At 47.3% G+C, this 27,993-nt stretch overlaps 5 protein-coding genes across 5 annotated transcripts in view; all 5 read left to right on the top strand.

The window, feature by feature from the left end:
* Positions 1-1,022: 1,022 nt before the first annotated feature.
* On the top strand, positions 1,023-3,915 carry LOC115140796 (interleukin-11-like). Its single transcript, XM_029679145.2, has 3 exons — positions 1,023-1,110; positions 1,248-1,409; positions 1,691-3,915. The coding sequence occupies exons 1-3, from the start codon at positions 1,075-1,077 to the stop codon at positions 1,874-1,876; spliced, it is 384 nt and encodes a 127-aa protein (XP_029535005.2). The 5' UTR covers positions 1,023-1,074; the 3' UTR covers positions 1,877-3,915.
* Positions 3,916-4,328: 413 nt separating this feature from the next.
* Positions 4,329-13,124, top strand: LOC115140794 (zinc finger protein 628-like). Its single transcript, XM_029679141.2, has 9 exons — positions 4,329-4,457; positions 4,920-5,532; positions 5,854-5,926; positions 6,083-6,958; positions 7,152-7,331; positions 7,754-8,108; positions 8,278-8,432; positions 8,802-9,044; positions 10,678-13,124. The coding sequence occupies exons 2-9, from the start codon at positions 5,027-5,029 to the stop codon at positions 12,121-12,123; spliced, it is 3,834 nt and encodes a 1,277-aa protein (XP_029535001.2). The 5' UTR covers positions 4,329-4,457; positions 4,920-5,026; the 3' UTR covers positions 12,124-13,124.
* An 88-nt stretch (positions 13,125-13,212) lies between these two features.
* On the top strand, positions 13,213-17,950 carry nat14 (N-acetyltransferase 14 (GCN5-related, putative)). Its single transcript, XM_065027848.1, has 4 exons — positions 13,213-13,537; positions 14,516-14,670; positions 14,931-15,233; positions 15,381-17,950. The coding sequence occupies exons 2-4, from the start codon at positions 14,590-14,592 to the stop codon at positions 15,837-15,839; spliced, it is 843 nt and encodes a 280-aa protein (XP_064883920.1). The 5' UTR covers positions 13,213-13,537; positions 14,516-14,589; the 3' UTR covers positions 15,840-17,950.
* A 3,961-nt stretch (positions 17,951-21,911) lies between these two features.
* Positions 21,912-24,804, top strand: LOC115142105 (single-stranded DNA cytosine deaminase-like). The gene is made up of 5 exons (XM_065027111.1): positions 21,912-21,995; positions 22,577-22,695; positions 23,884-24,222; positions 24,295-24,410; positions 24,493-24,804. Exons 1-5 carry the CDS (start codon positions 21,976-21,978, stop codon positions 24,541-24,543), a joined length of 645 nt encoding a protein of 214 aa, XP_064883183.1. The 5' UTR covers positions 21,912-21,975; the 3' UTR covers positions 24,544-24,804.
* Positions 24,805-25,043: 239 nt separating this feature from the next.
* Positions 25,044-27,993, top strand: part of LOC115140797 (adaptin ear-binding coat-associated protein 1-like) — an 18,483-nt gene continuing 15,533 nt past the window's right edge. Inside the window, exons 1-3 of the mRNA XM_065027847.1 lie at positions 25,044-25,168; positions 26,145-26,245; positions 26,832-26,936. Of these exons, the coding sequence (XP_064883919.1) occupies positions 25,074-25,168; positions 26,145-26,245; positions 26,832-26,936 (301 nt within the window). The 5' untranslated portion in view covers positions 25,044-25,073. The remainder of the gene's footprint in view (positions 25,169-26,144; positions 26,246-26,831; positions 26,937-27,993) is intronic.

The following is a 27,993-nucleotide window of genomic DNA, read 5'->3' as shown; positions in this document are numbered from 1 at the left end:
GAGGGAGTGAGGGGGATGAGAGAGCGAGGGAGTGAGGGGGATGAGAGAGCGAGGGAGTGAGGGGGATGAGAGAGAGAGGGAGTGAGGGGGGGATGAGAGAGAGAGGGAGTGAGGGGGATGAGAGAGAGAGGGAGTGAGGGGGATGAGAGAGAGAGGGAGTGAGGGGGATGAGAGAGAGAGGGAGTGAGGGGGATGAGAGAGAGAGGGAGTGAGGGGGGGATGAGAGAGCGATGGGAAATCAACAATAGCAACAACAACAATAATAGCAAAACACGATGGTAAAGCACAATGAGGACAGAACACCACAATAGGAAGCATTAAGTGTACACAAACCATTGTGTACCACCATCCATCATGTTTTCCTAATGCTGTTATGTTTCTCCACTGATTGGTGCTCTGACGCACATGGCATCAGTCACTGTTGTGCTTCACGTCATTCTCATTCATTTACATTCTACTCATAAATCACTTCTTCACCTGTTAAGGGCCCACAGAGATATAGTAGCCAGTAGCAGTGCTCCCCCCCCCCCACCCCCCACCCCGAGTCTGCTGTGATGTGGTCTGTCTCCCCCTAGTGGTGCATGTGAGGAGTGAAAACAGACTCTGGGGATTGTACACACATTACTACACAGCAATACGTCATCTCAGACTTTTTAATAGCTGCGACCCTGGAGTTTCCCTGCAGCTCTGTGTTGTCTATCCCACTCGGAGCTCTCTAAGTCACAGCATATGTTGTTCTCCTCCTCTCCCAGTAGAAAACATCCTGTGGTTTCAGGCCACTTGCTCTTATTGTTGACGTTTTCGGGGTTACGATCTGGGTGAACTCTCCCTGACCCGACCACACTTTTCTCAGGGAAAGCTAGGGTCTCTAGTCCTGGCCAGAACAGACAGTCATCTGATCTAGGTGCTGCTGGAGTAATACTTTCCTTATGCTTATGTGACTCTTGTGAGGATGTGCACATTTGTGAGGATATAGTTGACTGACGTAGCATGTTGTTTTGTCCGTTTTTCTTACAGAAGGAACATGCGTTCGAGACAGACCCAGAACAGCATAGATTTAAGTCCCTGCCACTAATGAACAACAGGGCCAGTGACATCAACTCCCTTGAGGTAAATGTATTTTACGTTGTGTGTGTCTGTCCTTCTGCCTTCCAGATGAAGGCCCAGATATTTCATGTCCCAGACATTGATACTAAATCGCTCTTTCTTCACCACCCTGCCCCCCTCCCTCTTCTTCTCTCCTCCAGATGAGACCCACTCTCTCTCAGCTCCACGCGGACCTGAAGTCGTTTGAGCACCATTTTGCCTGGTTGAGCAGAGCGTCAAGGAAACACCACCACCCTGCTCTCCCTAAACTGGGACAGATGATGTCACTCATCAAGTCTCTCACCAGCATGCTAGAGCATCAGGTAACTGCTCTGTTCAACACTAATATGGCTGATACAGTATGCAGCATAGTACATTTATATCATTTGGATATATTATACATATGAGATTTTATCAGATCGTTCTACTGTTCTTACACTGTGTGATGATCTAATAATGGTATAACTCTGCAGTTCTTGCACTCAGTTTCAATCATTACATTAAGGCCTGTTGCATCACATTCCTTGGATGGGAGGAACATTAGTCTAGCACTTCAGACAGGAAATATAAACCATCCCTCTCTCTCTCACCGTTCTCCTCATAGATGATGAGAGTTGATGCTCAGCGTCTCTCTCCTCCCTCTCCCTCGATGCCGCCTCCTCCCCCCTCCCAGTTTGATGTGTTACAGTCTTCCCAGGAGCTGCTACTACAGTTCAGACTCTTCTGTGATTGGGCCCAACGAGTGTTCTCAGTGCTCAGTACAAAGTCCAAAATGTCTGCAGTACAATGATGATTCCTGAAGTGCTATAGTCTATAGGGATACACAGAATCCCCACTACAACCAATGGGGATCTACTAGCTTCAACCGGCACTACAACCAATGATGATCCAAGAAATCCACACTACAGCCAATGATGATCCAAGAAATCCCCACTGCAGCCAATGATGATCCAAGAAATCCACACTACAGCCGATGATGATCCAAGAAATCCCCACTACAGCCAATGATGACCCAAGAAATCCACACTACAGCCAATGATGATCCAAGAAATCGACACTACAGCCAATGATGATCCAAGAAATCCCCACTACAGCCAATGATGACCCAAGAAATCCCCACTACAGCCAATGATGACCCAAGAAATCCCCACTGCAGCCAATGATGATCCAAGAAATCGACACTACCACCAATGATGATCCAAGAAATCCACACTACAGCCGATGATGATCCAAGAAATCCACACTACAGCCAATGATGACCCAAGAAATCCACACTACCACCAATGATGATCCAAGAAATCCACACTACAGCCAACGATGATCCAAGAAATCCACACTACAGCCAATGATGATCCAAGAAATCCACACTACAGCCAACGATGATCCAAGAAATCCACACTACAGCCAATGAGGATTCAAGATTAGGATTCACTACAACCTTGCACTGTTGTCACTGACCCTCCATCCTCATTGTAGCCAATGAGAGACCTCCATATTCAAACTACAGCCTATGAGGATCCACCATATTCACACTATTACAACCAGTAATGGTCTCCAATATTCACAAACACGTCACTGCCACACCATCCTCTCTCTTAAATACCTTGTTCCTGACTGTGTTATTTATCTATTTATTTATTTATTTACTTATTTATTTGATGTCATTATTTATTTGATTTTGTAACGTGTCACATATCATTTTTACTTTATTGTTGTGAATTTAATTCCTTGTACCTTGTCAATACTCCTATTTTGTTCTCGCTCTACCCTTCCTCCCAAACTAAACAAGGAGACCACACCGTAGCACTTCCTGACTTCTTGCAGTCTCTAAAGATATGGATTGTATTTTCAACTATATAAACCTGTCTCTCTTTACACAGAGTAGCCTATTTCCGCCAGTAGATGTAGCAAACATACTTGGCTTGTAGCAAGCATATCTTGGGAGAGCGTACATGTATTTTTCTTACAGTGCTGTTCTTTACCTTGTAGATTTAGGGTTACTCATAGAATCTTCTGAACATGTTAAATGTGCCACCTGTTTGGTTTTGTAAACTGTTAAGAAAGAGAATAATGAACCATGCCTCAATCAGGATGTCAACACAACATAGGAGGGTAGATCGTTTTTCCATGGGTTTAGTTGCTATAAGTGGCTGTGTCCCACATGGATAAATAACAGGTGGTATATCTAACACAGGTGGTATATCTAAAGGTTTATGAATATGCCCTGTTGCTAAGCACTGATCTAGGACCTGATCTAATCTCTTTGCACAAATTTGTTAGGATTAGCCTTTTGAGTCAGCTGATCCTGAATCTGTGCCTTGGTACACATAATGTTTGAGCGTTTTAGTGACATAAATAAGAAATGAAAAAACACCCCATGCCTTAAAATACTATGTATTGTGATACTACGGTTCTGCACAGTTGTACATACTTGTACAATAATGTAAATTGTTGTATACAATGCAATTGTGTAGTATAGTTTTCTATGATATAAATGTAAAATACTCTCAATGCTATCCCTATCATTTTGTCGCAATATCAATATTATTCTATTCTAGTATTTTGTGACAGTATTTACTATTTATTTAAGTTACTTTGGTGGAACTATTTATTTGCGCTGCAGAGGAGCAAGTCTCCTGTTGTTTTTGTACTTTTATACTGTTTTTATTCATAATTACCATTATCATTGCTACCATCCATGTTGAAATCATTGTAGTTCCATGCCTGAACGCTGTGGAAAACCTTGTGCTTGGGGTCTCCAGCACACAGACTGACTGATTGGCCTAAATGTGAAATGTGTGCCTTGAAAATTAAAAAAAAAAGTTAATAAAGAACATGCACAATGAGATGGGCTTTTCATGTTACTTTGTCATCTTTAGGTAGGCCTACACATCATGCTCTCTTTTTTATTTCCCTCCATCATTCACCATCCTCCTGTGTCTCCTCCATCACCACACACTACAGGTCCTTTCCTACATTAACCATCAGGCATTGCAACAAGCACAGAGTTCATAAACCCGTTTCCAATTAACCTATAAAAAGCCTTTTTATATTTGGGGTTAACATTCAAACAATGTGTGAATTCAAGTACTAAATCACAAGTTAGTACAGTATTATATTTATATTTTTTAACAGATCTACAGATAAGACTTGACTGTTTAAGCTCTTATCCAATGGCAGTGGTGCATTCGGGGCTAGACCCAGCCTATAGCGATCGTCGTTGTTGGGAGGCGGCAGCGGGTGGGTGACTACTAGCTAGCTAGTTAGTTTGTGCTCAGGTTTATTGTTAAGGTTGTATGGAGTAGCACTGCGAGTCTCAATCCCTTTTCACAATATCAACAAAAGCATTAGCCATGAGTTAATGATACTAGGTGAGTAGTTGCAATATTACTAACGCACCATTCCTATCAAACATTATATAGCTAAGAATGACGCACGGACGAAGGCTTATAGATTCGCAGGCCAGTTGCAGAGGAGGCATTGAAGGCGGCATCTGTAACATTTTCTGCTTATAGTTTACATCATAGGGTAGGTAGCATTTGTTTTCTGCCTTTTAGCTGGGAGAAACCGATCTTTTTCGCACACGCTCATCACGGAGAGACGCGTATAAACAGAAAGACTGCCAGGGAGGAGGGAGGGGAGAAAGAAGAAGGAGGGAGGGGTCGGGAGGAGGTGGGATTTAAAGCAATAGACGGATCCGCCTTTTGGCCGACTTTATTATTTGTAGATGTTTGAATAATTGTAGATGGAGATCAATAGTTAATGTTGCTTTGGTGTTAGTTCATGGACCTTGTGTCATTGATCAATACTTTGTGTTTTATTTTATTTCACAGTCCTACTCTTAAGAAAGGAGACCACACACTACATCAGCACAGCTGTTGTTTCCACACACTGAGGAACAGAGTCACATCAGCTGAAGGAACCTTTCCACCAGCAATGAATGAAACCAGGAAAGAAGAGACACAGCTCCACCAACAATAATACACACACTTACATTAATACCAAACATACAACCTTTTATTCCCTAATCGTGTCTTGCCTCAACATGGCAAACTCAGTGGCCACTCTAGTGGTCCAAGCGGAACTATTACCCCCTCAATCGTCCTCCTCCCTCTCTCCCTTCCCATCGCTGCAGGGATCAGGAGAAGGGGAGGAGGACAGGGAAAGGGGGGAAGAAGTGGATGGGGAGAAAGGGATGGTGGAGGGGAATGAGGATATAGTGCTAACCAGGGTAGGGGTGCAGATGGTGACGTCATCGGTCCTGGCTGCGCCCCATCTCCAGGAGAACCCTGAGCACCCGTTCCAGTGCCTGGACTGTGGCAAGAGCTTCAAGTGGTCTTCAAGGCTGGCCCACCACCAGCGCAGCCACAACAACGAGAGACCCTACCGCTGTAACCTCTGCCCCAAGGCCTTCAAGGGCTCCTCCGCACTCCTGTACCACCAGAGGTACTGCAGGGAGGGAGACAGAGGGGGACTGGCACAGTGAAAGTTAGCTATAGAAATGCTTGCAGCTTATAACACACATCTCACTTTATGAAGAGTATTCTTCTCCTTGTGTCCATCTGTTTTCATCTGTTTAGTTCTGTCACAATAATCCAAATGAGGGAAAGGTGACGTGAACAATATAATGTGAGTCTATTTAGGGCCGTGGAAACGAGTGGAATAATCAATACAAGCAGGAATTCTTTCTGTAGCCGGTATGATGTCCTGTAGATCTGTTGAAGGGTCAGTAGATTGTCTGTTTTCTTGTTTGTTTTTTCTGTGCAGGTCTCATTCAGGGGAGAAGCCCTATAAGTGTGACGACTGTGACAAAGCCTTCAAACGCTCCTCTCTGCTCCAGGTGAGAAACAATGGGCAGTAGTGGTTCCCCCATTTTGTGGTAAAAATGTGTTAACTTTTTAACTTTAAAAAGTTGAATGTTACAATATTAAAAGGCTCTTTTTTGGGTTAAGGGACCAGTCACGGACGTACTCCTCTCTCTTGTGCATGTCTCCAGGTCCATCGTAGTGTCCACACAGGCCTGCGGACCTTTCAGTGCCCCTACTGCCCGCTCACCTTCAAGTGGAGCTCCCACTACCAGTACCACCTGCGCCAGCACACGGGCGAGTGCCCCTACCCCTGCGACAGCTGCCCCAAGGCCTTCAAGAACTCCAGCAGCCTGCGCCGACACAAGAACGTTCACCTGGGTCTGAAACCCTACGTGTGCACCGTGTGTACCAAGGCCTTCACCCAGTCCACCAACCTCAGACAACACATGAGAATCCACACAGGAGAGAGGCCCTACATCTGTGGAGAGTGTGGACGCAGTTTCACACACTCGTCCAATCTGGCCCTGCACCGGAATTCTCAAAGTCACACTGGTGAAGGAAAGGGGGGGGGGACAGGGGGAGACAACATGGGGGATGAGATACAGGAAGTGATAGTGGGGGAGGACATGACATCACAAATGTTGACGGACATGGGCTTTGTGAGCCAGGAGGCCACGGTGGGGGTGGGGGTCGGGGAGGTGTTCCTATCGTCAGGTCACCAGAATCTCCTGCCCCATCTCACCCTCACCCCCACCCAGGGGGGCGTGTGCACATCCAGGGCCATCGGGACAGAAGTGCACATGAGCACGGAGTCGGGCGCCAGCGTGCTGCTGTACAGCTGTGGCAGCTGTAGTCAGACATTCAGCACACGGACAGAGCTAGAGGACCACCAGGACATGCACCTGGGCCCCGGGGAGGAGGGGGGCAGCGGGGTGGGGGAGGGGGGAGAGGGAGGGGTGGGGCATCTGCTGGCTGACTTTGAGGAGGTGGTGGAGACGACGGCAGCAGAGAACGGACACACTACTGCTGAACTACTGGGACTGACTGGGGGAGTGGACGGAGGGGTGAGTAGTAGTACTCTGTCTCAGCCTGGGGAGGTTACCCCTAAGGCTCTGTTTTAGGGTCACACCAGATTCATCCATTCATGATCAATATTTGGTTTCTTACTCTACCCCTAGGTCAATATATCAGCTAATATGACTGCTGTGATGTTGTAGTGCAATGACTCTGGCCTAATAGTGTTGTGTCCCATGTCAGAATATGGGGACTACCCAGGCCCAGTTCGACCTGCTGCAGAGCTTCACAGTGGGGGCTCAGATCCCCACAGACAGCGTGGAGATAGCGGGTAGCACCACAGGTACAGGGATGGGCACAGAGTGCGCCTACTGCGGGAAGAGCTTCAAGACCAGCGGAGGGCTCAACAGACACCTGGCACAGGTACCAATCAGCTGGTGGCCTGCACATCCTCACTACTATGTCATAAGGTCTCTGTCCTGGATTCCAGTCTGTTTCTACTTCGTCTAACTTGGGCCTAGATTCAATCAGTTAAGCATTAACCTGCGATAACCGACAATAGCATAGCATATCATTGCTTTTGTTTGAGAGCTGTCATATCCACATGCAGCTCCCGGGCAGTATGCCTTTCGCAGACAGTTCCATTGGATGCATTAGTAGAAAGCCCCTCCAGCTGTATTACAAGTTGGAACTCTGGAATGTGTGATGTAATCTACACTTTGATTAGTCTGAACTGATCTCTTCCTTGGTGTCTGTAAAGCTGACGTTATCTGATCTATAAATAGTCTGTTTTGATGACCCTCTCTCATCCCAAATCTTCTTCTCTCCCTCTGCTCCCTCTCCAGGTCCACTCCCTCTCTCCCTCCCAGTCTCGCTCCCAGTTCAGCTGCTCTGCATGCGACCGCTCCTTCACCCTCCTCTCTTCCCTGCTCACCCACCAGCACTCCCACACCCCTGAGCAGCGCCTCCTGGCCGAGGCTGAGGCGGAGATCGTCTGCCCCGCGTCCCTGTCCCTTTCCCTGCCCCTTCCCTCCTCCCCCAGCCAGGGGGACCAGCACCAGGACACCCAGGGGGACATCCACGTCCGCCTGATGGCTGTGACCGAAGAGGGGGACAGGGAGGTGGTGAAGGCATCCAGCAGAGCAGTGGTCAAGGGCCAGAGGAGAGGAGCAGCTAGTAGGACTGCTGGGGGGAACAATGGTGAATTAGTCTTTTTCTTTTGGCATTTTGATAGAAAATACCTTTAAAACGTGAGATACCTTGACAGTAACAGAGCCTAACTAACTGCTGCTCATGAAATGACCTGGAAGAAAATAAAAGAAGTCTATGTAACATTCTCCCTCTCCTCGTCCCTGTGGGTACTGTACAGAGAGGCCGTACCGTTGCTCTGAGTGTGGGAAGGCCTTCAAGGGCTCATCAGGTCTGAGGTACCACATGAGGGACCACACAGGAGAGAGACCCTACCGCTGCACAGAGTGTGGCAAGAGCTTCAAGAGGTCCTCACTGCTCTCCATACACCAGAGGGTAAGACGCATCCGTCCATTTCTATCTCACTAAGGCTGCGTTTAGACAGGCAGCCCAATTCTGATCTTCTTTTTTTCACTAATTGGTCCTCTGATCAATGAGATCAGCCTTGAAAAATATCTGATGTGAAAAGATCTGATGTGATTGGTCAAAAGACCAATTAGTGAGAGAAAAAAGATCAGAATTGGGAGCCTGTCTGAACGCAGCTTATGGCATTTGTCACAATGTGCAGAACAGCGGCACTGCTGCATTATAGCACTTTATGACCTGCTTTTCTTGTTCAGACTTTTGAATGTACCTGTACTTTCAGAAGAATCCAGGCCGTATTCAGTTATTTTCTGACTGATCCCCCCCCTCCCTCCTCTCCAGGTGCATACAGGTGTGCGAGCGTTCCAGTGCCCCTACTGCCAGCTCACCTTCAAGTGGAGCTCCCACTACCAGTACCACCTGCGCCAGCACACGGGCGAGCGGCCCTACGTGTGTCAGGAGTGTGGCAAGTCCTTCAAAAACAGCAGCTGTCTGAGGAGACACAGTCAGCTCCACTCTGGCCTGCGCCCTCACATCTGTCCCATCTGCTCCAAGTCCTTCTCACAGACCTCTAACCTCAAACAGGTCAGCACAGATAGCTCTGCTATGGCCGATGCTAGGATTCTTATGATATTGTGTACAGTGGCTCCTTCGTTCCATCTCTCTATATATACACAGTGCATTCAGAAAGTATTCAGACCTCTTGACTTTTTCCACATTTTGTTATGTTACATTTTTCCCTCATCAATCTACACACAATACCCTATAATGACAAAGCAAAAACAGGTTTTTAGACATTTGTGCTAATTTATTTTAAAAATATAAATATGAAATATGACATTTACATTCAGACCCTTTGCTTTGAGACTTGAAATTGAGCTCAGGTGCATCCTGTTTCCATGGATCATCCTTGAGATGTTTCAACAACTTGATTGGAGTCCACCTGTGGTAAATTCAATTGATTGGACATGATTTGGAAAGGCACACAACTGTCTATATAAGGTCCCACAGTTGACAGTGCATGTCAGAGCAAAAACCAAGCCATGAGGTCGAAAGAATTGCCCGTAGAGGTCTGAGACAGGATTGTGTCGGGGCATAGATCCGGGGAAAGGTGCCAAAAAATGTCTGCCGCATTGAAGGTCCCCAAGAACACAGTGGCCTCCATAATTCTTAAATGGAAGAAGTTTGGAACCAACAAGAAAGACTCTTCCTAGAGCTGGCCACCCAGACAAACTGAGCAATCGGGAGAGAAGGGCCATTGTCAGGGAGGTGACCAGGAACCTGATGGTCACTCTGACAGAGGTCCAGAGTTCCTCTGTGGAGATGGGAGAACCTTCCAGAAGGACAACCATCTCTTCAGCACTCCACCAGTCAGGCCTTTATGGTAGAGTTGTCAGACGGAAGCCACTCTTCAGTAAAAGGCACATGACAGACCGCTTTGAGCAAGATTGGATGCCAAGCGTCACGTCTGGAGGAACCAGGCACCGTCCCTATGATGAAGCATGGTGGTGGCAGCATCATGCTGTGGGGATGTTTTTCAGCAGCAGGTACTGGGAGACTATTAAGGATAGAGGGAAAGATGAACGGAGCAAAGTACAGAGAGATCCTTGATGAAAACCTGCTCCAAAGCGCTCAGGACCTCAGACTGGGGTGCTGGTTCACCTTCCAACAGGACAATGACCCTAAGCACACAGCCAAGGCAAGGCAGGACTGGCTTCGGGACAAGTCTCTGAATGTCCTTGAGTGGCCCAGCAGGAGCCCGGACTTGAACCCGATCTAACATCTATAGAGAGACCTGAAAATAGCTGTGCAGCAACGCTCCCCATCCAACCTGACAGAGCTTGAGAGGATCTGCAGAGAAGAATGGGAGAAACTCCCCAAATACAAGTGTGTCAAGCTTGTAGCATCATACCCAAGAAGACTCGCTGCCAAAGGTGCATCTACAAAGTACTGAGTAAAGGTCTGAATACTTATGTAAAGGTGATATTTCAATTATAAATTTGCACACATTTCTAAAAACCTGTTTTTGCTTTGTCATTGTGGGGTATTGTGTGGAGATTGATAAGGGGGAAAAACAATTGAATCCATTTTAGAACAAAATATGGGAAAAGTCAAGGGGTCTGAATACCTTCCGAATGTACTGTATCGCTCTGTCACAAACACTTTCTCCTCTCCCTTTATCTTTCTCTCATCCTCCCTACCCTCCTCTCTCCATCAGCACGAACGCACCCACTCAGGCGAGCGGCCCTTCCAGTGTGCCCAGTGTCACAAGAGCTTCACCCACTCCTCCAATCTCCAGCTCCACCTGAGAACCCACTCCTCCAGGAAGGACTACAAGTGTCCCTTCTGTGGGAAGGAGTTTGTCATGCAGTCCTACTTGCAGAGGCACATGAGGACCCATGGGAACGGGGCTGTGGCCGGGGACGCTGGGGTGGGGGGGAAGGAGGGAGGCAGGGCAGGTAAAGGGGGTGGAGGGGTGACAACCACCACCACCTTACTAAACCCCATCACCCTAGAGACCACAGGGAACTCTGGGTCTCTGATCGTGTCTCAGCCTGCGCTGGACATTCCCCCCAACACCTCCCAGAACTACTTCATGATCCAGACAGCAAATGGGCTTCAGCTCATCCCCCTGTCTGCCCCCGCCCCCCCTCCTCCCCCTCCGCCTCCCCCCCAGACACAGTACATCCTCCTACAGTGCCCCTCCGCCAATGGGACCCAGCCCAGCCTGATTCTCGTCCCCACCACAGCGACCAATCCCCAGCCCACCCTGGAGCCACAGGGCCTCCCATTGGTCCAGACAGTTCTAAACCCTGCCCAAACCCAGATGCAACATTTCCAGACAATATCCCAGCAACAACAGCAGCCCAGGTTTATCATCACCACCACCAACAACAATGTAAACAACCCTCCTGTTGCTAAGACCACAACTCCCTCCCTGAACTCTATGCTGAACAAGCCCATTTTAGGGAAAAGTACCCGGACAGCCAGGTCCAGGAGAGGACGGAAACCCAAAGCCGCTGTAGGTCGGAATACTGCCACCTCAGTTGCTACGACAACCACCTCTGTCACCATGACAACAGCCCCCATCAGTCAGTCGGGGGATGTAATAGCTGTGTCTAGCTGTAATGTAACTAGTGTCACTCCAGCTACTGTTACTGCTGCCAACACTATGACATCATCATTGCCATCGTCTTTACCCGCCAAGTCACAAAGTCCTTTCTCACCACCAACAGCCTCTGTCTCTGTTTCTACCCCCTCCTCCTCTACCTCTGTCACTGTTACCTCAGGACCCCTAAAGGTTGCCACAGTTAACTCAGTTACCACGGTTAACCCGTCCTCCCTGCCTTCTGACCCTGTGGCCTGGGTTGGGGAACGCCAAACCACCCCAGAGTTGGGCAAGTCCACTGAGCAGGACATGAGGGGGGAACAGTATGTCCTCTGCTTCCAGAAAGAAGGGAGGAAGAAGGAAGAGGTAAAGATAGGAGGAGAGGGAGGAGGGTCCTACGTGTTGCAGTTTGAAGGGGAGGGGTCTCGGGAGGGGGGCAAGGAGGAATGGGCAGAGAGGGGGATGGTGAGTCATACGTGCTGCGCTTTCAGACTGAGGGAGAGAGAGAAGGACAGGGAGAGGGAGGGAAGGAGAAAGGAGGCCTGGTGTCACTGAACCTGCTACAGGAATGGGGAGGAGTGAGGGAAGGAGAAAGACAAGTAGGGGAGGATGGTGGCGAGGGAGAGTCCTTTGTGCTTCATTTCCAAACAGAACCGCAGAGCGAAGAACGGACCACTTCTGACCGTGGCTATCCAGAAGGCCCCAGCAACAGCCTGGAACTTTCCTGCTCGCCTCCCCAGGCCTTAATGCCTCTGAATGGGCAGGAGGTGGTGTTTGAGCTGGGGGATGAGAACAAGATGGTGGGTCAGGGGTCTGGAGAGAGTGTGCAGATGATAGCCCTGATCCAAGGCGAAGGGGGTGGGGAGGGAGAAGGGGACAGTTACAGTGGGGCAGTAGGGGAGGGAAGGGTGCCAATGGAGGGCATCTTTCAGCTGGAGGGAGGAGAGGGGATCGTCATAATTGAGGTTAGCACCAGCAGTCTAAGAGAAGGGATGGACAGAGGGGAAGGAGGAGTAACTGTAGACAGGAGTGAAGCAAAAGGAGGGAGTGGAATAACTGAAAAAGACAGGAACTCAGCGGAATGCATTGAAATAGTGACTGGAGCGAATGAAGGAGAAAACACAGCTACGAATGGCCCTACACCGAACTCTCAGTTCTCTTAAACCTAAACCAAACAACCACTGTCAGGAAATGTGTGTGAAGGCGTGTGCATGTGTGTGCACACATGAATGTACATATGCGTGTGTGAGTGTGTTTTTGTTGTGGAGGCCTTGTCCAGCTACTGAACTAGAGGAGAGTATGGTCGTTCAGAAAGAGACTATAGAAAGTACTGTAGGAAACAATACCAAGGTGCCAGAAACAGGAAGAGTTGCATTCACTGACTGTTAATGAAGAGGGACCTCAACTTATGAGTTTCAATTAAACTGTCATGTTGACAGTGTTGATATAAAACACATAAGAGTTTTTTGTGGATGAATAGATGGCTATGTTGGCTCGGTTTCACTATAAATATTCATACTAGGAAATAGTCATTATTAATAAATTTGTTAATAATATTTTTTTATGAATGTTGATTAATTCACCTTTCTTATTTCGTAAATATAAATATGTCCCTTTATCTAAAGATGAAGAGGATCAGCTCAGAGTAACGGACAATCCCAGTTTATTATGGGAAATAGGTTCTCCACTGCGTAAAGTGCGACTGACCACATTCACGTAGCAGGTTAGTCAATTTTTTGCAGCGCGGGTACTCGCTATGCAAATGGCGTAGGGACCGCATTCATGACAGTAAATGATAACGTAAAACTACGTAACACAACATTTGCAATAGGTGGCCATGGTGGCCACGCAAGTATTGCGAGTCATTCAATCAAACATAAGAAAAATCGTTTTGAGGAATAAATACACAGCGAATATATACATCCGTTTCCCTGCATTTGGCGGTGGTCCAACGCTGCAAGTTTGCAAGGTAGGCTACGTGGGTTCGGCTGGGTTGAACGAAAAGATTCGACGTTTATTTAGACATTGCGCATGAATAACCCTTCTCCACTCACCATATAAGGATTTAAAACATGTCAACGGGTTTAAAACAGGCTCAAAATATATGAAAACCGTGTGTTTTGGTTTGCTTTTTAATTGTCATATTACTGATTTGCGAACTACATTTTATTGTACATAGAAGACATACATTGTCCTAAAGGAGCCTCTTGGCCCGTTGTTTGTTGTTGATACGCCTTGTAGAAGCAGTGTGACCATGCAATAGACAAATCCTTTCCCGACCCCCTCAAATAATCGCCCGTTCTTTAGCTTGATCTTGGGAGGAAACGCCACTGCACTCACAACTGACACATTGTATCAACCTGTGCCAGTGTGACGCATCGGTTGTTACATTGTAGTAACAAACGTTGTGCTGTTACTTTTGTCGCACAAAGCAGCCACCTATAGATGGATATCATAGGGGTCTGCCCCTTACTATCTGTCATGTGTTTTCAATGTGTGTCTGTCAATTCAGGAACTTAACAAATAATTACAATCCAATAATGGAAAAAACGGCATTTATTTTCAATGACTTCTCAATAAACTGAAAAGTAGAAGCAATTTAGTTCAAAAGTTTTTAAACTTCCTGAATTGTCTGACTTCAATTCAAATTGAGACCAGCCCAGGTATCTATGTAGGCTACATATACAGTGTTACAGGGATGGATTGTTTTCCCTCGTGAGTCATGGCCTCAAACCCCAAATAGCCTGGATCAAATATAACCCACCACATTCCCATCATCTTGAATACCATTTTATACCATTTAGCTACTATGGTAACCAGAATGTAAATACTCCGCTGTATATTGTCATTGTAGTGTTGTATGTCATCAAATATGCAAAATTCAACCACATAGTGTATCTGTACAAAGCAATGTGTTATGTGACCATGAGATGTTCTATATTTGCAGACCGGTGTGTGTTGCTGTATGAGGTGTGCGTGAGTGAGGGTGTGTGTGTTGCTGTGTGTGTGTGAAGTCCAGACATGGTAAAGCTGGAGCTAGATCAGGTGGTAATGAGGAGGATGAGGGAAGATGACATCGAGACTGTCAAAGCTATCATCAAGGTGTGTGTTTTATCCTTAAAGTTATACACACACGCACACACTTCAAGCCTGAGTTATGCTCTGTCTCTACACTCTTAGAATTAAAGGTGCTCTCTGGAACCTAATAGGGTTCTTCGGCTGTCTCCATAGGAGAACCGTTTCACTCACGCACCTTTCTCTCTCTGTCCCCATCCCTTCCATCCCCCTATCTCTCTCTCTCTTTCTCCTCCCCCACCCCTCTCCCTCTCTTTGTCCCTCCCTCCCTCTCTTTCTCTCTGTAGGAGGGTTGTCAGGGAACAGAAAACCGTCTGATCCTCCACATCCTGACTCGTCCTGTCTGCCTCCTACTCCTGGCCACTGTCTCTTCTGTCCTCCGCTGCTTCCTTCACTCCTTCATCCTGGCCCTCATCATCCCTGTCTTCCTGCTCATCATCTACCTCAAGTTCACCATGCCACGCTCCACCGGAGTGCTGGGCACCAGCCGGCCCTACTGGGACTATGTGGGGAGCAGTTACCGAGGGGCGCAGGACGAGACCCTTCCCAACCCCTATAGCAGGATCAGTGGGAAACCCCCACCGGCTAAAGTAGGTTTCCTTTTCTTTGACTTTAGGTACTGTATGTTGTGGATGTTACATTGCTCAGTTTTACTACAGTGTGTTAGTGATTTTGACTTTTCGTGCTTTGGGTTGAGTTGCTGCACAAATAAAGTTGATTATTATCTGTCATTAAAGGGCAAGGCCAGACGGAGGACCAAACCCAAGGCAGAGGACAAGGACAAAGACTCGTCTCCTGAGATCGTAGACGTGGAGAGGGAGAAGGCAGCAGGGCAGGTGTGGGTGGCGGACTGTGAGGGGGAGATCGTGGGCTGTGTGTCCAGGGAGGGTGACTGTCGTCTGGGAATGAGGAGGTTCTGCAGGGTGGTGGTGGGCTGCTGGTACCGCCGGGAGGGCCTCGGCAGACTGCTGGTCCAGAGTCTGGAGCAGAGGGAGAGGCAGACAGGGGCCAGGAGGGTCTACGCCCACGTCCCCTACCCCTCTGCAGTAGGAGAGGCCTTCTTCAGGAAGCTGGGCTACAGGCTGCAGGGGGAGGTGGGCTACGATGGGGAGGAAGAAGAGGAGGATGAAGAGCAGCCGGAGAGGACATTTCTGGGCTTCCATGTCACCAAGGTGTTTGTCAAAGACCTTAAGTGATGTAGGAGACAACGAAGGGAATGTGGAAAATAAGACAAAGATGATATACTAAAGGGAAATAGAGAGAGGAGGAGAGATACTATAGGGAAATAGAGAGAGGAGGAGAGATACTATGGGGAAATAGAGAGAGGAGGAGGAGAGATATTAAAGGGAAATAGAGAGAGGAGAGATACTATAGGGAAATAGAGAGAGGAGAAGGAGGAGATACTATAGGGAAATAGAGAGAGGAGGAGGAGGAGAGATACTATAGGGAAATAGAGAGAGGAGGAGGAGAGATACTATAGGGAAGTAGAGAGAGGAGGAGGAGAGATACTATAGGGAAGTAGAGAGAGGAGGAGGAGAGATATTAAAGGGAAATAGAGAGAGGAGGAGAGATACTATAGGGAAATAGAGAGAGGAGAAGGAGGAGATACTATAGGGAAATAGAGAGAGGAGGAGAGATACTATAGGGAAATAGAGAGAGGAGGAGGAGAGATACTATAGGGAAGTAGAGAGAGGAGGAGGAGAGATACTATAGGGAAATGGAGAGAGGAGGAGGAGAGATACTATAGGGAAGTAGAGAGAGGAGGAGGAGAGATACTATAGGGAAATAGAGAGAGGAGGAGAGATACTATAGGGAAATAGAGAGAGGAGGAGAGATACTATAGGGAAGTAGAGAGAGGAGGAGAGATACTATAGGGAAGTAGAGAGAGGAGGAGGAGGAGAGATACTATAGGGAAATAGAGAGAGGAGGAGGAGAGATACTATAGGGAAATAGAGAGAGGAGGAGAGATACTATAGGGAGGTAGAGAGAGGAGGAGAGATACTATAGGGAAATAGAGAGAGGAGGAGAGATACTATAGGGAAGTAGAGAGAGGAGGAGAGATACTATAGGGAAGTAAAGAGAGGAGGAGGAGGAGAGATACTATAGGGAAATAGAGAGAGGAGGAGGAGAGATACTATAGGGAAATAGAGAGAGGAGGAGAGATACTATAGGGAAGTAGAGAGAGGAGGAGAGATACTATAGGGAAGTAGAGAGAGGAGGAGGAGAGATACTATAGGGAAGTAGAGAGAGGAGGAGGAGGAGAGATACTATAGGGAAGTAGAGAGAGGAGGAGGAGAGATACTATAAGGAAGTAGAGAGAGGAGGAGGAGAGATACTATAGGGAAATAGAGAGAGGAGGAGAGATACTATAGGGAAATAGAGAGAGGAGGAGAGATACTATAGGGAAGTAGAGAGAGGAGGAGAGATACTATAGGGAAGTAGAGAGAGGAGGAGAGATACTATAGGGAAGTAGAGAGAGGAGGAGGAGAGATACTATAGGGAAATGGAGAGAGGAGGAGGAGAGATACTATAGGGAAATGGAGAGAGGAGGAGGAGAGATACTATAGGGAAATGGAGAGAGGAGGAGGAGAGATACTATAGGGAAATAGAGAGAGGAGGAGAGATACTATAGGGAAATAGAGAGAGGAGGAGAGATACTATAGGGAAGTAGAGAGAGGAGGAGAGATACTATAGGGAAGTAGAGAGAGGAGGAGAGATACTATAGGGAAGTAGAGAGAGGAGGAGAGATACTATAGGGAAGTAGAGAGAGGAGGAGGAGAGATACTATAGGGAAATAGAGAGAGGAGGAGAGATACTATAGGGAAGTAGAGAGAGGAGGAGAGATACTATAGGGAAGTAGAGAGAGGAGGAGAGATACTATAGGGAAGTAGAGAGAGGAGGAGGAGAGATACTATAGGGAAATGGAGAGAGGAGGAGGAGAGATACTATAGGGAAATGGAGAGAGGAGGAGGAGAGATACTATAGGGAAGTAGAGAGAGGAGGAGGAGAGATACAGTGAAAAGAGGGGGACTACGTCTCTTATCAAGGCAATAATGAGGGTAGAGTCTTAACTAAAATGTTGGAAGACAATGGACAATTTAGTGAACAGAACCTCATTTAAATGATGTTTTTTCCTCCTGATTTGTAGTATGTATTTATGTATGTATTGCTTTTACAATTGTCATTGAGTTCTTATTCAATGTAAAATATATATGTTTATATGTCTGGCTGGCTCTTTATTTGTAAAAACTTGTTTTTATTAATAAGTGATTTTGCAAATAAATGTGTGCGTACGCGGGGCATTGTGCACACTTGTGTCAGTGAGTATACATTTACTGTGTGTGAGGAAGTATGTGGTTTATGTGAGTCTGCAGAACTTCTCTGTTCGCCTTTCTCTCTTCCTCCCCCCTCTTCTCTCTCACTCCTCACCTGCACCTGTGTGTGGCTTTGTATGAGTCTGCAAAACACATGCTCTCCTTCGTTCATCTCTCTCTCTATCCTCATCCCCCCCTTTAATGCCCCTCAATATCCTTCCTCACACTGCACACCTGTCACATGGCAGGACACAAGTGTCAGCTATATTATCCCTGGTACAGCTTACACACCATGGCATTCATAGTAAATTACAGCAGTAGTGAAGTGTGCTGTTAGCAGGTGAATGTCAGTTTGTGTGTGGGTGGAAGGGTATGAGTGACACTGCTCTTCAGCCCTGTCTCGGCCTAACCAGAATTAGAGCGTGGTTAGCTAAACGTGCGCTCACCGTGCTAACCTCAGACCATATCATAACTACATTAACCTGTTTCTTACAGACATACAGTGTTGGAGTGTTGTAAATTAAACAACTAGAGGTGTGTGGTCTTGGGGGAGGAGTATCTCCCCTAATACAAAGTTTAAGAAAACAGAACCACCAAAGATTGCATCAACTGTTTAACCAGAACAAAATCTTAGCTCTAAGCCTCTTGGATTCTGTGTAACATAAAGTGATTCTTCAGTCTTCAGAATAAATACATTACAATGCCACAACTCTTTGTAGTGCTGGGATTACAGTAAACCCCATTAAATATCCGTCCCACTCACACATTTAGCACTACCAGTGGCCATGCACATTAGTGAAGGAAATGTGCAGACAGATATAATGGTGAGTGTGGGAGTAATTGTTATCCTTGAAACAGTCTTCCCCATTCTTCCCGTTGAGCATGAGGTCATTTTATTATTGAGATTCATGGTTCTCTGTCTCCATGGCTGCCCTGCCCTGCTGCAGACACCTGTTAGCTGGCCTTATATAGTCTAACACATCTGAAACCATTATTGTTGTCAGGAAACAGATGTGAGTTCACGCTACTGGAAAGTAAGCCTGTTTGTGACTGTGGTCATATGGTTCTGCACGGTGTGTGTGTGTGTGTGTGTGTGTGTGTGTGTGTGTGTGTGTGTGTGTGTGTGTGTGTGTGGGTGGGTGGAAGGGTTTCGGAAAGTATGACTTCGCACATCCTGCTGCCGGTTGGTTCCCCCCTGACTATGGGTTAAATGCACAGCCATGTCTACCATAACCTACTGTACTCTGACACACACGCTGTCTGTTACAGTAGGGCTGTGCACGAGAGTAGGGCCAGTGCATGTGAGTTGATATGTGACCGAAAGGCGACCTCGGTAAACTGTGGTCAAACCATGGAAGATGGTGATGTATAATCCATATGTCTTACTTAAAACCACACACACACACACACACACACACACACACACACACACACACACACACACACACACACGTTTTCAGGATCATATTTAAAACAGACTGGAGGTTATGAATGGTAACATTCCATAGACACATTCACTTGTACAGTGAGTTTTAGGTGCTTTAATAAACATAGTGCAACAAGGTTACTAAGGTTAGTTGCTGTCAACACATAGAGTCACTCTCACACACATACAGCACACATTCACACACAGACACATACAGCACACATTCACACACAGAGACATACAGCCCACATTCACACACAGACACATACACAGACAAACATTGCAGAGGAATGTATATCTTGATGTTGGGGCACCGCACCACCGGCGGTTGGTACGTAAATGGCAGTGGATAAATCCGTTCCAGATGATGTGTAAAGATCATAATTATGACACACTCACACAGATGGGCTCCACAAGCCAACCAAACACACACTCACACACACACAGTACAGATGAGCTCCAAATACACCCACCCTGGGAAACGGTGAATTCCCCAAACCACAGAGTGCATGAGAGGGAGAGGGGAGTGGGGAGTCATGGGAAACAGAGGCACAGGATGCGTGCAGCTGCAGTGAACGGGACCAGGCCGGAGCAAAAACAGACAGAACGACGGCACAGAACAAAGCCGGAGAGAGAGTGAACACACCCTCGTGTATGGAGGAGGATGGATGACAACATCTCATGGTTCAAAGGCTGGTTGGTCTGAGTTATACACACTGTGGGTAAGGGGAGAGAGCCACACACTGCGGTGGTGGAGCAGAGAGGGAAGCCTGGGGTGAGAGGTCACTCACAGCTCCTACGTTTTCTATGATTGACACACTTTGGGAAAACACAAATATGACACGTGCAAGCACACTCACACAACCCAAATCAGAGGTATAGGTGTCAGGGCCTCTGGGTTATGGGGGATGTCCATGTCTACCCCAACTCTGGGGCCTGGAAACGGTGACGAGGGGGAGGAGGGAAGGAAAGGAGGGAGGAGTGGAGTGGAACGAGGAAGGGTGGTAAAACCCAGTCTGCATCAAGGCGCGAAGGTATCTGGAAGTTTTCATTTTTTATGATCTGGGAAAACCAGAGTGGAGGGTTGGGTGACTGGCTGGGTGACTGGCTGGGGGACTGGCTTGAGGGTTGGGTGACTGGCTGGGTGACTGGCTGGGGGACTGGCTTGAGGGTTGGGTGACTGGCTGGGTGACTGGCTGGGGGACTGGCTGGGGGACTGGCTTAAGGGTTGGGTGACTGGCTGGGTGACTGGCTGGGGGACTGGCTTGAGGGTTGGGTGACTGGCTGGGTGACTGGCTGGGGGACTGGCTTGAGGGTTGGGTGACTGGCTGGGTGACTGGCTGGGGGACTGGCTTGAGGGTTGGGTGACTGGCTGGGTGACTGGCTGGGTGACTGGCTGGGGGACTGGCTTGAGGGTTGGGTGACTGGCTGGGTGACTGGCTGGGTGACTGGCTGGGTGACTGGCTGGGGGACTGGCTGGGGGACTGGCTTGAGGGTTGGGTGACTGGCAGATAGTGTGACGTTGTGTGTTTGAGCTGTTTGCTGATGTCAACGTTGTGAACAGAGTGCCCCATGGTGGCAGTGGGGTTATGGTATGGGCAGGTATAAGTTACTGACAACAAAAACAATTGTATTTTATCTATGGCAATTTGAATGCACAAAGATACCATGACGAGATCCTGAGGCCCATTGTCGTGCCATTCATCCGCTGCCATCAACTCATGTTTCAGCATGATAATGCACGGCCCCATGTCGCAAGGATCTGTACACAATTCCTGGAAGCTGAAAATATCCCAGTTCTTCCATGGCCTGCATACTCACCAGACATGTCACCCATTGAGCATGTTTGGGATGCTCTGGATCGACGTGTACGACAGCGTGCTCCAGTTCCCGCCAATATCCAGCAACTTTGCACAACCATTGAAGAGGAGTGGGACAACATTCCACAGGCTAGAATCAACAGCCTGATCAACTCAATGTGAAGGAGATGTGTGAGGCAAATGGTGGTCACACCAGATACTGACTGGTTTTCTGATCCACAACCCTACCTTTATTTTAAGGTTTCTGTGACCAACAGATGCATATCTGTATTCCCAGTCATGTGAAATCCATAGAATAGGGCCTAATGAATTTATTTAAATGGACTGATATCCTTTTATGAACTGTAACTCAGTAAAGTCTTTGAAGTAGTTGCATGCTGCGTTTCTATTTTTGTTCAGTTTACTATTAGTCATAATCAACACACGGACTGTATCTATCTAGTATAACTAGTATTTCTTATCTAGTTTGACAGTTTGTGGGCCTACATCGTTGTTTGCTGAATAACATTGTCCTGTAGTATACTGTATCTATACGACCCTGTTCTAGTTTTGGTACTGCTGTCACCCCTCCCCTATTCTTATTTTGAAAAACCTCTCCATCCAACCAGAGCCACCTCTCTACACAAGCTGCTTGACTGAGCGTATAGGTATATATATATATATATATATATATATCTACCCTGTCCCCTCCTTCCCTTCCCTCCTCCCCCCACACTCATCACACCACTCGCTCTCGCCTGATTGACTGTGTGAGACAAATTAGGCTTCTGAAATGATCAACAAATTTGACAGGTGAGTAAAATGAACATCTGTTTTTTTTGTATTAATTGTTTAATGAGTTGAGCAAATGTATTTATATGATATAATATCACATGACGGGATCAACTAATGGTGTAGTACATTTTTTAAACTAATCCCTGCCAATTGGTGATTGCTGTCCTATTTATTATTGATGATGCTTTATGAAACCACTCCTGTCATCTTTCTCTTATGCAGCACAATCAGAAGTTTCGGTGATGATGACAACAATGTATTGAATAGCTTTCGCTAGTTTCACTGAAAGCTGTCTGATTCAAACTGAGACCGAGAGAACCAGGGCCAGTTTGTTAGACACCAGTTCATTGACAGATGGTTAACTAAACCTGTGGTTTTGTTAAAGAAGAAGAGGAAAGTGTTGAGTAGTTAGTGCAGTCCTCATAACCAGAATATATGGCTTTTCCACACCAGAGAAGACACTGCAGGGGCAGAGGAGGGAAAAGCAATAGTAGTGGCTATAACCATTCACCTTAAGCCTGCCTCAGTGTGCTTATGAATTTTTATTTGCCAGCATCTCTAATACGTATTTGAGTGAAAACCTACTTTCTGTGTCTCAGTGTTCTGTTGGCCCAGAAGAAGTTTATCTACCACTATAAGAACATGCGCTGGGCCAAGGGCCGACACGAAACCTACCTGTGCTTCGTGGTCAAGAGGCGGGTGGGACCAAACTCCCTTTCTCACCTATCTCCATCACTATCTCATCCCTCCAGTTCCTCCCCGTCTTCACATTTCTTCTCTTCCATTTTCCTATCTTCCATCACCATCTCTCCCTCATTCCTCACCCTCTCTGTCCAAGCATTACCTTCCTTTCTCTCTACTACTATTCTCCATCACTATCTCCATCCCTCATTCCTCACCCGTCTACCTTCCTCACCTATCTCCATCACTATCTCTCCCCTCACTCATTCCTCACCCTCTCCCTCATTCCTCACCTTCCTCCTCACCTATCTCCATCTCTATCTCTCCCTCATTCCTCACCCGTCTACCTTCCTCACCTATCTCCATCACTATCTCTCCCTCATTCCTCACCCCTCTCCCTTTCTCACCTTTCTCACCTATCTCCATCAATATCTCCCCTCATTCCTCACCCATCTACCTTCCTCACCTATCTCCATCACTATCTCTCCCTCATTCCTCACCCCTCTCCCTTTCTCACCTATCTCCATCACTATCTCTCCCTCATTCCTCACCCGTCTACCTTCCTCACCTATCTCCATCACTATCTCTCCCTCATTCCTCACCCCTCTCCCTTTCTCACCTATCTCCATCACTATCTCTCCCTCATTCCTCACCCGTCTACCTTCCTCACCTATCTCCATCACTATCTCTCCCTCATTCCTCACCCCTCTCCCTTTCTCACCTATCTCCATCTCTATCTCTCCCTCATTCCTCACCCGTCTACCTTCCTCACCTATCTCCATCACTATCTCTCCCTCATTCCTCACCCGTCTACCTTCCTCACCTATCTCCATCACTATCTCTCCCTCATTCCTCACCCCTCTCCCTTTCTCACCTATCTCCATCACTATCTCCCCCTCATTCCTCACCCATCTACCTTCCTCACCTATCTCCATCACTATCTCTCCCTCATTCCCATCACCCCTCATTCCTCTCCCCTTCTCACCTATCTCCATCACTATCTCTCCCTCATTCCTCACCCGTCTACCTTCCTCACCTATCTCCATCACTATCTCTCCCTCATTCCTCACCCCTCTCCCTTTCTCACCTATCTCCATCACTATCTCTCCCTCATTCCTCACCCGTCTACCTTCCTCACCTATCTCCATCACTATCTCTCCCTCATTCCTCACCCCTCTCCCTTTCTCACCCATCTCCATCACTATCTCTCCCTCATTCCTCACCCCTCTCCCTTTCTCACACACCTCCACCACTCTATCCCCCCCCCCCCCCCAGCTGCTGTTCCTGCGCCTCCTGGAAGCAGGCGCCCTGTGTCCAGGCCTGTGGGGTTATGGAGCTCCAGACAGTGTGGGACTGTGTTACTCAGTCACCTGGTTCTGTTCCTGGTCCCCCTGCTCAGACTGCTCCTACAGGCTGGCCCAGTTCCTCAGCCAGACCCCCAACCTCCGCCTCAGGATCTACGTCTCCAGGCTCTACTTCTGTGACCCGGAGGACAGCAGTGCGAGAGAGGGTCTCCGCATGCTGCAGAGAGCCGGGGTGCAGATCACTATCATGAACTATGAAGGTAGAGAGGGTGTGTGTGAGTGTGTGGGTGTGTGAGTACGTCTCTCATTATAATTCTGTCTCTTCCCTGTAGACTATTTCTACTGTTGGCAGACCTTTGTGGCTTGCAGACAGCGTGTGTTTAAGGCCTGGGACGGACTGCATCAGAACTCTGTTCAACTGGCCAGGAAACTTAACAACATCCTCCAGGTAGGGCACACACACACACACACACACACACACTGTACCCTTGAGTTAGTAGGCTAATATTATTTACTGATTTTTATTTCAGCCTGGTGAAGCAGAAGATTGGGGAGATGCTTTCGAGCTACTTGGACTGTGATTCACCTCTATCCCTGTCATATTCGCTGATATGGAGCTATATTATTTCTGCTCCTCCCACTGCTGCTACCTGTCAGTGTTATACTGTAAATGCCACTTTAATCTATCATTGTAAAGTAAATAATAACTGAAATAGGTCATCTGTACAACTCAATAATGTGTTTATATACTGTTATTTAATCCATGGGATTTACATGTTTACCCTTTGTAGCATTATTATTGTCTTGTAACACATCCATTAAATCATTGCCTCCAACTGTGATTGAGTCGTTTTGTGTTGACATTATCCTATCCTCTATTTACATTTGACCAGCTCTTTATCTCTCACATAGCCAACAATAAACAACCAAATAAAGTTTAGGCTAATTGATTACAATGATCTCTAATCTATCTCTGACAATGGTTGATTCATCTGGATAAATGACATTAGAAATGGATGTGAACGCTTCATGTGCGCAAATACACAGTATATTACGCTCTCGCACCCGTTAACGTGCACGATCACCACACACCGATTGAATTAAAGTCAAGATGGCGACCGAGGGCGAATACGAGTCGATCCTGTGTGTGAAACCTGACGTCAACGTTTACCGAATCCCGCCGCGGGCATCGAACCGGGGAGTCAGGTAAGAGACCCGGTTCCGTCACCATCAACCGGTGACCTTGCCCTGGTCTGACTCCAGCATCCATTGTTTGATGCGGCGATATATAAACGTTCCCATAGGCAAAGCTCTTGTCCCCACATCAAGGCAATGCATAGCCCATATAAAGGCTATAATGGTCGTCTCTGTCGCCTTTGCAGTGCGCAATATCTTTTTCTAAGGTGGTTTACTCGGCAAACTGGTTAACTTCTATTGGGGAGGAATAATCTACCACCAGATGTTGTTGTGCGTAGTGGGATGGATAGGGAGAATACACCTGTCATTATTGTAGTCCACCTGTCGGTATCAGACAATGACACTGAATCCTGTTTTCAGTGCGAAAACGTGACCGTGTCGTGTGCCCTTTTTACAGAATGCGCTTTGACTGCACTCTGCTTTGGGGCGAATGTTTAGTGAAGGGCTTTTGTGGGTACTACGGTATTTAAAGGTCTAGAGGATTAGGTGAGATTTTTACTCCCTCTGAGGATTATCTGGGCATTTTCTCTGTTGTCGCCTATCCTGTTACTTTCTGAACAGGGTTCGTTAAAGGATATCTTGTTGACAGTGACTTCTGTCCTGTTAGGGTACAGTCTACGTTTGGCAATGTGACTATATTGTGTTTACCCATTTGTTCATTGGCTGGTGTTTTAACGTGATCCAGTCTCCATGCTGACTGGACAGCGCTCCATACTGTATCTGTCTCCTGGGAGCTGATTGGCTGACCACCAGTAACGTGCCATGACCACGCACAAAGCTGAGTCTGTTGTGTGATGTAGTGAGTAATAATAATGAGGGGGTATTCCACCCCAGGTCTGGTGAACTGCCAGTCACCAGCTCAGACACTCTCATTTCAGTAGCAAAGTGTGGTGGTTGGCTATCAACATGGTCTCCCTCTTTCTAACACACACACACACCTATGCAATCAGTCTCATCTCTGATTGGCAGTCTGTGTCTCCCTCAGGGCTGCCGATTGGAAGCTGGACACCCCTGATTGGACAGGCCGCATGAGAGTGACGGCTCGGGGAAAAGTGGCTTTCATCAAACTGGAGGACAAGATCTCTGGTGAGAGGTCAAATCGTCCCCTAGCCCCTAGCCCAGAGTTACCCAATAGGCGGCCCACAGGCCAAATTTTATCTGGTCCCACAAGTTTTACATTTTTACAAATAATTATTTTTGTTCTTGGACATAAAGGACTGTAAAATCACCAGGAAATGCTCAAAGTCATTTTAATGTAGGAAATCTGTTCCCAAGTATTCTCACGCATAAATAGAGAGGCATATATGATCGTATCCCAATGTAATCAACGTTTTGAAATGATTCTGTTTTTGTCAAATACTATATCTGTTTCTTGCAGTCAATTTCCAGTGTACAAATAATTTATAACTATGTTCCAGAGCATCCACTCAAGGAAAAATTGGCCCACTGCTGAATGTAATTGGGAACTCCTACCCTAGCCCCTAGCCCCTAGCCCCTAGCCCACCTCAAGGCATTTCTAGTCAGAAGATCATCATGCCCAATTCCAAATCGTCCCCTGGGCACTTCTTGTTGATCTGAAAGGACTATGTTAACTTCTCCACCTTGCTCTCTGACTCTTGACTCAAACCATTAGTTATAATGCCTGAGTTCTAATTTCCCTCCGTCTCTGCAGGGGAGCTGTTTGCACAGGCACCAGTGGACGAGTACCCTGGCATCGCCATAGAAACCGTCAGTGACTCCAGTCGGTACTTTGTGCTTCGGATCCAGGATGAGAGTGGTGGGTTGTTGGTTGTCATCACTAGTCACCATCTGGCCAAATTAGAAAGAAGTATCACACACTACTTTCTCACATTTTCTATTTGTATTCATTATAATAAACAAAAATATAAACGCAACATGTAAAGTTTTTTTCCCATGTTTCATGAGCTGAAATAAAAGATCCCAGAAATGTTCCATACGCAAGCTTATTTATCAAAAGAAAAATGTCACATATTTGTTGACATCCCTTTTAGTGAGCATATCTCCTTTGCCAAGATGATCCATCCACCTGACAGGTGCAGCATATCAAGAAGCTGATTAAACAGAATCGGCATTACCTTGTGCTGGTGACAATAAAATGCCACTCTAAAATTGTCAGTTTTGTCACACAACACAATGCCACAGATGTCTCAAGTTTTGAGGGAGTGTGCAATTGGCATGCTGACTGCGGGAATGTCCATCAGAGCTGTTGCCAGAATGTAATGTTTATTTCTCTACCATAAGCCGTCTCCAACTTTGTTTTAGAGAATTTGGCAGTACATCCAACCCCCCTCACAACCTCAGTCCATGTTTAACCAGTCCAGCCCAGGACATCCACATCTGGCTCCTTCACCTGCGGGATCGTCTGAGACCAGCCACCCGGACAGCTGATGAAACTGAGGAGTATTTCTGTCTGTACTAAAGCCCTTTTTTGGGGAAAAACTTATTCTGATTGGCTGGACCTGGCACCACAGTGGGTGGGCTTGGCTCCCAAGTGGGTGAGCCTATGCCCTCCCAGGCCCATCCATGGCTGGACCTGGCACCACAGTGGGTGGGCCCCTGGGCTTGGACCTCACCACAGTGGATCCATGACCTGGAACCTGGGTGGATGCCCTCCCAGGCCCATCCATGGCTGGACCTGGCACCACAGTGGGTGGGCCCCTGCCCTCCCAGGCCCATCCATGGCTGGACCTGGCACCACAGTGGGTGGGCCCCTGCCCTCCCAGGCCCATCCATGGCCGGACCTGGAACCACAGTGGGTGGACCCCTGCCCTCCCAGGCCCATCCATGGCTGGACCTGGCACCACAGTGGGTGG

Source organism: Oncorhynchus nerka, linkage group LG14 (genome assembly GCF_034236695.1).
Source record: "Oncorhynchus nerka isolate Pitt River linkage group LG14, Oner_Uvic_2.0, whole genome shotgun sequence".
Lineage (NCBI taxonomy): Eukaryota > Metazoa > Chordata > Actinopteri > Salmoniformes > Salmonidae > Oncorhynchus > Oncorhynchus nerka.
The sequence above is the reverse complement of the archived record's forward strand: the minus strand, read 5'-3'. Positions and strand labels throughout refer to the sequence as shown.

Bases quoted from the DNA above. Each gene is read 5' to 3' on its own strand.
- LOC115142105 (XM_065027111.1), top strand. From the start codon at position 21,976: ATGATCAACAAATTTGACAG. The intron at 22,696-23,883 runs CTCACCTATCTC...CATTCCTCACCC, and splicing joins GGTGGGACCAAACTCCCTTT to CTCTCCCTTTCTCACACACC. The intron at 24,411-24,492 runs GTAGGGCACACA...TTTTTATTTCAG, and splicing joins AACTTAACAACATCCTCCAG to CCTGGTGAAGCAGAAGATTG.
- nat14 (XM_065027848.1), top strand. From the start codon at position 14,590: ATGGTAAAGCTGGAGCTAGATCAGGTGGTAATGAGGAGGATGAGGGAA. The intron at 14,671-14,930 runs GTGTGTGTTTTA...TTCTCTCTGTAG, and splicing joins CTGTCAAAGCTATCATCAAG to GAGGGTTGTCAGGGAACAGA. The intron at 15,234-15,380 runs GTAGGTTTCCTT...CTGTCATTAAAG, and splicing joins GGAAACCCCCACCGGCTAAA to GGCAAGGCCAGACGGAGGAC.
- LOC115140794 (XM_029679141.2), top strand. From the start codon at position 5,027: ATGAAACCAGGAAAGAAGAGACACAGCTCCACCAACAATAATACACAC. The intron at 5,927-6,082 runs GTGAGAAACAAT...GCATGTCTCCAG, and splicing joins AACGCTCCTCTCTGCTCCAG to GTCCATCGTAGTGTCCACAC. The intron at 8,109-8,277 runs GTGAATTAGTCT...GGTACTGTACAG, and splicing joins GACTGCTGGGGGGAACAATG to AGAGGCCGTACCGTTGCTCT.
- LOC115140796 (XM_029679145.2), top strand. From the start codon at position 1,075: ATGAACAACAGGGCCAGTGACATCAACTCCCTTGAG. The intron at 1,111-1,247 runs GTAAATGTATTT...TCTCTCCTCCAG, and splicing joins GTGACATCAACTCCCTTGAG to ATGAGACCCACTCTCTCTCA. The intron at 1,410-1,690 runs GTAACTGCTCTG...TTCTCCTCATAG, and splicing joins CCAGCATGCTAGAGCATCAG to ATGATGAGAGTTGATGCTCA.